General features: G+C 30.9%; 5 protein-coding genes across 5 annotated transcripts in view; 1 reads left to right on the top strand and 4 right to left on the bottom strand.

Moving 5' to 3' along the window:
- The window catches only part of LOC122584332 (putative protein TIC 214 N-terminal part), a 627-nt gene extending 505 nt beyond the window's left edge, over nucleotides 1-122 (top strand). Inside the window, exon 1 of the mRNA XM_043756535.1 lies at nucleotides 1-122. This exon is cut by the window's left edge and continues 505 nt beyond it. Within this exon, the coding sequence (XP_043612470.1) occupies nucleotides 1-119 (119 nt within the window). The 3' untranslated portion in view covers nucleotides 120-122.
- The window catches only part of LOC122584325 (NAD(P)H-quinone oxidoreductase subunit 5, chloroplastic), a 2600-nt gene extending 159 nt beyond the window's left edge, over nucleotides 1-2441 (bottom strand). Inside the window, exon 1 of the mRNA XM_043756528.1 lies at nucleotides 1-2441. This exon is cut by the window's left edge and continues 159 nt beyond it. Within this exon, the coding sequence (XP_043612463.1) occupies nucleotides 136-2355 (2220 nt within the window). The 5' untranslated portion in view covers nucleotides 2356-2441 and the 3' untranslated portion in view covers nucleotides 1-135.
- A 3398-nt stretch (nucleotides 2442-5839) lies between these two features.
- LOC122584319 (NAD(P)H-quinone oxidoreductase chain 4, chloroplastic) lies at nucleotides 5840-8342 on the bottom strand. Its single transcript, XM_043756524.1, has 3 exons — nucleotides 8147-8342; nucleotides 7636-7784; nucleotides 5840-7541 (listed from the first exon to the last, which is right to left on the bottom strand). The coding sequence occupies exons 1-3, from the start codon at nucleotides 8340-8342 to the stop codon at nucleotides 5922-5924; spliced, it is 1965 nt and encodes a 654-aa protein (XP_043612459.1). The 3' UTR covers nucleotides 5840-5921.
- A 76-nt stretch (nucleotides 8343-8418) lies between these two features.
- On the bottom strand, nucleotides 8419-9195 carry LOC122584346 (NAD(P)H-quinone oxidoreductase subunit 6, chloroplastic). The gene has a single exon (XM_043756547.1). It carries the CDS (start codon nucleotides 9183-9185, stop codon nucleotides 8655-8657), a length of 531 nt encoding a protein of 176 aa, XP_043612482.1. The 5' UTR covers nucleotides 9186-9195; the 3' UTR covers nucleotides 8419-8654.
- A 140-nt stretch (nucleotides 9196-9335) lies between these two features.
- LOC122584348 overlaps nucleotides 9336-10000 on the bottom strand; it is a 4393-nt gene continuing 3728 nt past the window's right edge. Inside the window, exons 3-4 of the mRNA XM_043756549.1 lie at nucleotides 9986-10000; nucleotides 9336-9901 (exon numbers count right to left, since the gene is read on the bottom strand). The exon at nucleotides 9986-10000 is cut by the window's right edge and continues 480 nt beyond it. Coding sequence (XP_043612484.1) covers nucleotides 9360-9901; nucleotides 9986-10000 — 557 coding nt within the window. The 3' untranslated portion in view covers nucleotides 9336-9359. The remainder of the gene's footprint in view (nucleotides 9902-9985) is intronic.

The raw sequence follows: 10000 nt of genomic DNA, 5'->3' as shown, positions 1-10000 counted from the left end.
GATTAGTCAACATTTTTATGTTTCGATGCAACAGCAAGATGCTATTTGTAACAAGTAGTTTTGTTGGTTGGATAATTGGTCACATTTTATTCATGAAATGGATTGGAAAGTTAAATTAAAGACTTAAAGAAAGACTTAAATATTCAAAAAGTAATAAATTACTAAAAAAATGGATACATAAGAAAAATAAAAGAACAGATAAGAAGAAATACGCCCCCCCCCTACCGATTTAATAACCTCTGCTACAAAGAAACTGATAAGACCAACTCCGTTTGGAATTCCATCTATTATTCGTCTATCAAAAAAATGAGTGAATTCGGCGAATTTTCTCGTCCCCACAATAAAGAATCTTCCATAAAAGGCATCTATGTACCCTCGATTATATGACCAATCATATATAGCATTTTTTATTTTGTCATAAAAATTTCTCCTAGGACCCATTTTAAAAAATGAATTAATTAAGTCCAAATTTTGAAAAGATGAATAAACAGGTTTATATAAAAAAAATGCTATAAATATTCCGAAAGAGGCTATACTGACTGAAAAAAAGGCATCTTTACAAAATTCATACCAATCTATTGAATTATTTGAATTTTTATGTAAAAGATTTATAGACGGGGTTAACCATTTTGTTAATATATCCACGTCTTGAGTTAAAGGAATTCCTAAGAATCCAACGAACAAAGTAAATATAATTAATATAAGTATTGGGAATAACATCGTATTATCCGATTCATAAGGATACAAAGAAGTCTTGGTATTGCCAAAATTCGGAATAGAAAGAAGGGGTGGGGTCATTTTTCTTACATTCTCATCAATTTTATATACTCTATTTGAAAAAAAAGAAGGACCTCCATTCTTATTTAATAAAGTTACCAAACGAAAGTTTTTGTTACTTTTTTTTGAACCTTCTTTACCCCATAGCGATATTGAATATAAGGGGGTATTCCTTTTTCCACTGTAATTTTGAAAATTAACGTTTAAATGTCCTTCAAAAGTAAGTAAATAAATCCGACACATATAAAATGCCGTTAATCCCGCCGTAGACCAAGCTATTATTGCAAAAATAGGTGAATACAACCAACTATCATTAAGAATTTCATCTTTGGACCAAAAACAAGCAAGGGGTGGAATACCGCAAAGAGAAAGTGTACCTAATAAAAAAGAAGTTTTTGTAATTGGTACATGTTTTGTTAAACCTCCCATAAGCACCATATTCTGACTTTTTTTTGGACAATACCCAACAAGAGTTTCCATTGAATGAATAACGGATCCCGATCCTAAGAACAATAATGCTTTAGAATAAGCATGAGTAATCAAATGAAATAAAGCACTGCGATAAGACCCCATACCTAAAGCTAACATCATATAACCCAATTGAGACATTGTTGAATAGGCTAAACCCCTCTTAATATCTTTTTGAGCAAGAGCTAAAGTAGCTCCTAAAAAAACTGTTATTATCCCTATCAAAGAGATAAAATTCATTATGTAGGGTATGACTATGAAAAGAGGCATAAGTCGGGCTACAAGAAAAATGCCCGCTGCTACCATCGTAGCAGCATGTATAAGGGCCGAAATAGGAGTCGGCCCTTCCATCGCATCAGGTAACCATACATGAAGAGGAAATTGTGCAGATTTAGCAATCGCACCGGCAAATAAAAGAACAGCGCACAAGGTAACAAATAAAAAATCGACCTCATTATTAGAAATCAAGTTATTGAATATTTGGAATAAATCACGAAATTCAAAACTCCCCGTTACCCAATAAAACCCTAAAATGCCTAATAATAAACCAAAATCGCCAACACGATTAGTTACAAAGGCTTTTTGACAAGCCTTTGCTGCAACAGGTCGTGTGAACCAAAATCCTATTAATAGATACGAACACATTCCAACTAATTCCCAAAAAATATAAATTTGTATCAAATTTGAACTAGTAACTAATCCCAACATAGAAGTACTGAAAAAACTCATATAAGCAAAAAATCTCAAATAACCGTGATCATGAGACATATAATTATCACTATAAATAAGAACCAAAATTCCAACAGTAGTGATTAGTATTGACATAATAGAAGTAAGTGGATCGATCAAGTATCCGAATTCTAACGAAAAATCATTATTAATAATCCAAGACCATACATATTGATAGACAGAACTACTATTAATTTGCTGAATAGAAAGATTCATGGAAAAAATCATAACTATACTTAACAACAAAACGCTCTGAAAAGCCCACATACGGCGAAGACTTTTTGTTGCCGTCGGAAAAAGAAGAAGTCCCAACCCTATTAACATAGGAACCGGAAGTGGAAGAAAAGGTATTATCCACGCATATTGATATGTCTGTTCCATAAAAAAAGTTTTTTATTCTTAATTAATTGTTTCCGATTCACCGGATCTTACCTTTCGAAAAAGTCAATAAAAAATCAAGATATGCACTAACCGATTTAAGATTTATATTTATTTATATATATGATTATGATTATATATATGAGTATTTATATATTTATATATTAATATATTAATATAATTTATTAATTTAATTAAATAATTAATAATATATAATTAAATATTCTGAGTCTTTTCAAAACCGTTCAAATATTCAAAAAAGAAGTTACAATTGGTCAAATGATATGACCAAGTGACATATAAAAAAACGAACACTTATAATAGGATAGGAAAATAAAAATATAATAATTTATCGTAATCGTAATCAAAATTTATATTCATAGAGCAAGGATAAAAATTTAGCCTAAAAAGAGTACTTGATGCTAATACGAATTATAAGATTAACTAAGGTCATCGGTCTAATGAAAAAAACTCTTAATTTTAGTTAGTTTATTTCAATTCATTAACTAATTTTCAATTAATTAACTAATTCATTATGGGATTGATTGTTTTCCATTTCAAACAAACCAATTTATTAGTAAAGTTTAGAAAAATATGGAACTAAAATGAACTTTTTAGCGAGAAAGGATCAAAAAGGACTGAGATCCTTTGTTTATCAAACCACGTATCTTTTAACAGATTTATTACTAGTCTCATTCGAATTTTAAAATTGAATTTTCTAGTTTGACTATTAAATTATTAGTCAAAAGTACAATCCTGATATTTTATAAATCAAGTATAGAATGCCGAAAATAAAGGTCTTTTAGATTTTTTTTTAGTTTGATTAAGTTTGATTTTATTTCTATGACATGCAGATTCTAAAGATATAACTTTGAGAGATAAACAACGCGAACTAATAGTTCCAAACCAAAAAATTTTGGTTTTACGGAAAATTTTGTTATTTCGAGTCATTTTTGATCCAGTTTTCGTGGATCTTTGACATATCTATATTTCTTTTTTATGAAGAGAATATTATATTATTTAGAGAAAAAATAGATAATGAATAAGAATAATATAATAAAATAATAGAACAATAGAAATAGATGTCTTTCACATCCAACTATAACAATGAGTAATTTTAAATGGCAGTTCCAAAAAAACGTACTTCGATATCAAAAAAACGTATTCGTAAAAATATTTGGAAAATGAAAGGATATTGGGCATCCTTAAAAGCTTTGTCATTAGGGAAATCTCTTTCTACCGGGAATTCAAAAAGTTTTTTTGTACGACAAACAAATAAGTCCTAAAATATTGGAATAATCGAAATGTTTTTGATCCAAAAAATTGGATCAGTAATTTGTTAATATAGATTTATATTAATATGAAAAAAAATCTTAATGTTAGGTCTAAAAGAATAATTCTTCTTTTTTCTGGATTCTAAATCTAAAAAAAAATATATACAATTTTTTATTTTTTTGTTTTCACTCATATTTTGGTGGTGGGGAGTCTTTTTTTCCCCATCGCCCTTTACAATTCCAATAAATAAAATTTTTTATCCTTTTCGGGAAGGGCAGATTGTTGAAACTAATGGATTCCATGTTAAAAACTAACTTCTTAATTTATTGCATTTACCATATGTAATGGATTTACCATATATCTCCAATTTTCAGATCATTTTCAGATCATCAATAATAATAATATATAATAATAATAATAAAAGAATAAAAGATTCAATAAAAGAACTTGATTGTTGAGATATTATTATATTATGTACAAGTATCAATTTGCAGTACTCTAAATACAAAATAGTTTTAGATTCATTGAGAAAATTTCTTTTTTGTTTCAAATTTATGATTATGAAATCAGATAAACTAGAAATAATGACATGACAATAAGCGTAAAAAAAGAAAAAAGTTCTTTTTATTCTAGCGAGAGATTTCTATAGCTACAAGAGTTCGATTTTAGAATCGCATAAACTACGTAAAAAGCCCTAAGATAAATGGATACTTAAAGTAAAAAAAAAAAAAAAAAATGAAACTAACAATTCTTCAAATTGACTTTTGAACTCATTTTTTTTATCAATTTAATTTTTGCTAAAAAAACATATTTGATTGAATTGACTTGTTCAATCTCGACTATTGAATATAAATAGGCTATTATGAATTCGAGCAAGCCGCTATGGTGAAATCGGTAGACACGCTGCTCTTAGGAAGCAGTGCTAGAGCATCTCGGTTCGAGTCCGAGTGGCGGCATGCCATCTTCTAAACGAGATCGAATAGATCCTATAATAAAAATAAATAAAATTCCCAGTAATTAATATTAATATGGGGGATCCCCACCTTTTTTCTTTTTTATGATATTTTCAACTTTAGAGCATATATTAACTCATATTTCCTTTTCTATTGTTTCAATTGTGATTACAATTCATTTGATAACCTTATTGGGCAATGAAATCATAAAACCATATGATTCGTCAGAAAAGGGGATGCTAGCTACTTTTTTATGTCTAACAGGATTATTAATAACTCGTTGGATTTATTCGGGCCATTTCCCACTAAGTGATTTATATGAATCATTAATTTTTCTTTCATGGAGTTTCTCCCTTATTCATATAGTGCCCTATTTTAAAAAACGAAAAAATTATTTAACCACAATAACTGCCTCAAGTACTATTTTTACCCAAGGCTTTGCTACGTCGGGTCTTTTAAATGAAATACATAAACCCACAATATTAATACCCGCTCTACAATCGGAGTGGTTAATAATGCACGTAAGTATGATGATATTGAGCTATGCAGCTCTTCTTTGTGGATCATTATTATCAGTAGCACTTCTTGTCATTACATTTAGAAAGATTTTTTATAGTTCTAAAAGTAATAATTTATTAAAATTAAATCAATCTTTTTCATTTGGTGAAATCCAATACAATAATGAAAGAAACAATATTTTAAAAAAAACCTCTTTTTTTTATGCTAAGAATTATTACAAGGCCCAATTGATTCAACAATTAGATTATTGGAGTTATCGTGTGATTAGCCTAGGATTTATCTTTTTAACCATAGGGATTCTTTCAGGAGCAGTATGGGCCAATGAAGCATGGGGATCATATTGGAGTTGGGATCCAAAGGAAACTTGGGCTTTTATTACGTGGATCGTATTCGCAATTTATTTGCATACTCGAACAAATAAAAATTTGCAGGGGACAAATTCCGCAATTGTGGCGACTCTAGGCTTTCTTATAATTTGGATATGCTATTTTGGGGTCAATCTATTAGGAATCGGGCTACATAGTTATGGTTCATTTACGTTAACCTCTAGTTAAAAAAAAGAAAAGTTATTACGAATACAAACAGAGTGCAATATAGTGTATATAAAACACATTGTGTCAACCGGCAAGAACCGCGTGAATCAAGTAGTGTAGTGATTCACGCGGTTCTCGCAAAGACCAAGTATGTTGGATGAAAATTGAAATTCATATTTTGTTTTTACTTTATTTAAAATTTAAGAGAATAAAAATCCTTCTTTTTTTTCATTATCCAACCGACTCTTAAAAATCATAGGAGTTTTTTCTTTAAGAAACTTTAAGAAAACTATCTATAAAAATAATTAGATAAAATACCTTCAACCTTGTCAACTGATAGCGAAAGAACAAAATCGGGATACATACCAATACCTATTACAGGTAGAAAAATGGAGATGGAAACAAATAACTCGCGCGGTCCAGAATCAAAAACAAAAGAGTTTGGAGTATTAAATAATTTGTATCCATAGAACATCTGCCGTGACATAGATAATAAATAAATAGGAGTTAATATCATTCCAATTGCCATTACAAAAGTGATAGCTATTTTGGGCATTAAAAGATATTTTTGGCTTGTAATTAGTCCTAAAAAGATTATAACTTCTGCAACAAAACCACTCATACCCGGTAATGCAAGGGAAGCCATGGAAAAGCTACTGAACATCGTAAATATTTTTGGCATGGGGATACCTACTCCGCCCATTTCGTCGAGATAAACAAGGCGTATTCTATCATAACTCGTTCCTGCCAAGAAAAAAAGTGCAGCACCAATAAAGCCATGAGATATTATTTGTAATATAGCTCCATTGAGTCCCGTATCGGTTATAGAAGCAATTCCTATAAGTATGAAACCCATATGAGATACGGAGGAATAGGCTATTCTTTTTTTTAAATTACGCTGGCCGGGAGATGTTGAAGCTGCATAGATTATTTGTAGTGTGCCTACTATCATCAACCAAGGAGAAAATATAGAATGAGCGTGTGGTAATAATTCCATATTAATCCGAATCAATCCATACGCTCCCATTTTTAATAAAATTCCGGCTAGAAGCATACAAGTACTGTAATGCGCCTCTCCGTGGGTATCTGGTAACCATGTATGTAGCGGTAGAATCGGTGATTTGACAGCAAAAGCAATAAAAAATCCAATATAGAATATTATTTCCAAAGCCACAGGATACGATTGATTAACTGATGTTTCAAAATTTAATGTTGGCTCATTAGAACCATATAAACCGATACCCAGAACTCCCATTAAGAGAAAAATGGAGCCCCCCGCCGTGTACAAAATAAATTTTGTGGCTGAATAGAGACGTTTCTTCCCTCCCCACATGGCTAAAAGTAGATAGACCGGAATTAATTCTAATTCCCACATGATGAAAAAAAGTAAAAGGTCCCGAGAAGAAAATGATCCTATTTGACCACTGTACATTGCTAACATCAAGAAATGGAATAATCGAGAATCCCGAGTAATAGGCCAGGCCGCTAAGGTAGCTAAAGTAGTGATAAATCCTGTTAATAAAACGGGGCCTATAGACAGTCCATCTATTCCTAATTTCCAACGGAAATCAAAAAAACTGATCCATTTATAGTCGTCTACTAGTTGGATTAATGGATCGTCCAATTGGAAATGATAACAGAATGCATAGGTTGTTAGAAGAAGTTCTAACATGCATATACATATAGTATACCACCTAATTACCCTATTTCCTTTATGGGGAAGAAAGAAAATTAAGGAACCCGCAAATATTGGTAAGACTACAATTATTGTTAACCAAGGAAATTTGTTCGTGGTAAAGACAAGATACGCTTGGACCAAAAAAACCAGTGCCAAAAAATAAAATATTTTTGGCACTGGTTTTGGCGGTAAAAAAAAAATGGACTCGGGTTTCTGTAACGTATTAATAAGCTATACCCATGCTGCGGGTTGTTTCATGCCATAAATAAACTCGAACACTCAAGAAATCTGTTGGGCAGGCGGATTCACATCTCTTACAACCGACACAATCCTCCGTTCTTGGAGCAGATGCTATTTGTTTGGCTTTACATCCATCCCAGGGTATCATTTCTAATACATCCGTGGGACAGGCTCGGACACATTGAGTACACCCGATACATGTATCATAAATCTTTACTGAATGCGACATTGGATCTATCCATTTTTGAACGTGATAAAGTTTCAATCTAGTAAATTGATAAATGAATTATATATTTAAATACTAGTACTAGATGAATCGATGAGTTCCTCGAGTTTTTTTATTATCTACTTCTGGCTTGACAGTGCCAAACTACTTTGATTTATTATCTTTACTTTATTTTGTGATAACACGATCATACCTTACGTGGCAGACATGCTAATTTGAATTAATTTTTGAAATTTTAATTGATGAAAATTCTAATTTTTATTTCTAATTTTTATATATTATTATTATTATATAGAATAGAATTATAAATATAATAATATTCAACATATAAAAAAGTATTACTTATTCAACAAATTAGATTGATTTATACGAGTTGATTTTCTGTTACGATAAATTGATGAAACAATAGCGAGTCCAATAGCAGCTTCAGCAGCTGCAATAGCTATAACAAAAATGGAGAAAATGGCTCCTTTTAATTGACGACTATCAAAAAAATCAGAAAATGTTACAAAATTGAGATTTACAGCATTTAATATAAGCTCAAGACACATAAGCGCCCTAACCATATTTCGACTTGTAATCAATCCATATAGACCGACAGAAAATAAATAGGCACTCAAAACAAGTACATGTTCGAGCATCATCAACCAACTCCTTATCAATCGCGATTCATTTCAATATGAACAACATTTTAACCAATTGGATTGACTAGTAACGATAACGAGTAATAGAATATATATATAGAATAGAATAAAGGAATAGAGTGGGAATAAATCGAACTAATAAAGAATTTCTATTTTATATACAACGTCAAATAGAAAAAGAAACTGCATGTGATAGCTCATAAAAAGGTTTTTCCATTTCGTTTCGAACGAGTATTATTGACGAGCTACAGCAATTGCGCCGATTAACGCAACTAAAAGAATTATTGAAATAAATTCAAACGGAAGAAAAAAATCTGTTGATAAATGAATCCCAATTTGTTGACTATTACTTATCAGATCTTGCTCGATAATCTGGTTTGCTTTTGCAGTCCAAATAATCCCGTACCATGACGTATCTGAAATAGTAGTAATTAGTGAAACAAAAATACTTGTACAGACCACAGAAGTTACTCCATCTCCCACGGTCCAAAGATGGAAATCTTTGGAATATTCTGAACCATTTATGAACATTACAGCAAAAATGATTAAAACATTTATGGCTCCTACGTAAATAAGGAGCTGCGCAGCGGCTACAAAATGTGAGTTCGATAGAATATAGAATAAAGATATACAAACAAAAACCAATCCCAACGAAAAGGCAGAATAAATGGGATTGGGAAGTAATACTACTCCCAGACCCCCTAATATAAGACCCAATCCCAGAAAGACTAAAAGAAAATCATGTATTAGTCCAGGTAAATCCATTATATATAAAATAAGAGATAAATAAATCAAAATCTTTCATAACTTTATTGACCCGGTCAGGAAAAAGAGATAACTCTACTTTTTTATTCTTAATTAATTATAATTATTAATATTAATTAAGTCTTAATTAATTTTAATTATTATTATTAAATTAAACTAGATCAAAACAAGTTCTTAAGTTTTTATTTCAGGCAAATTTAAAATTGTTCGAATTGTGTAATCGTCAATTACTGACATTGGTAACCGACCCAAAGCAATTTGATTATAATTCAATTCGTGACGATCATAAGTAGAAAGTTCATATTCTTCAGTCATTGATAAACAATTTGTTGGACAATACTCAACGCAATTACCACAAAATATACATATTCCGAAATCAATACTGTAATTAAGCAATCGTTTCTTTCTAATATCAGTTTCCAATTTCCAATCAACAACAGGTAGATCGATAGGACATACGCGAACACATACTTCACAAGCAATGCATTTATCAAATTCAAAGTGGATTCGGCCACGGAAACGCTCGGACGTGATCAATTTTTCGTAGGGGTATTGAATAGTTACAGGTAAACGATTCGCGTGTGATAAGGTAATCATGAAACCTTGACCAATATACCTTGCGGCTCGTACCGTTTGTTGGCCATAATTCATGAACTCAGTTACCATAGGGAACATATCGTGAATATCTATAAAAAATAGGATACTTGTTTCTTTCTCTTGTTTGAGACAAGTCGTGAATATAGAAGTATTTTTTTTTTACAGTGAAAGAAGTTGGGAAGAAGTTGTTAATAATAGATTACCTAGAGAAATAGGTA

The sequence above is a fragment of the Erigeron canadensis genome, unplaced genomic scaffold (assembly GCF_010389155.1).
Source record: "Erigeron canadensis isolate Cc75 unplaced genomic scaffold, C_canadensis_v1 Conyza_canadensis_unscaffolded:230, whole genome shotgun sequence".
Taxonomy (NCBI): Eukaryota; Viridiplantae; Streptophyta; class Magnoliopsida; order Asterales; family Asteraceae; genus Erigeron; species Erigeron canadensis.
The sequence above is the reverse complement of the archived record's forward strand: the minus strand, read 5'-3'. Positions and strand labels throughout refer to the sequence as shown.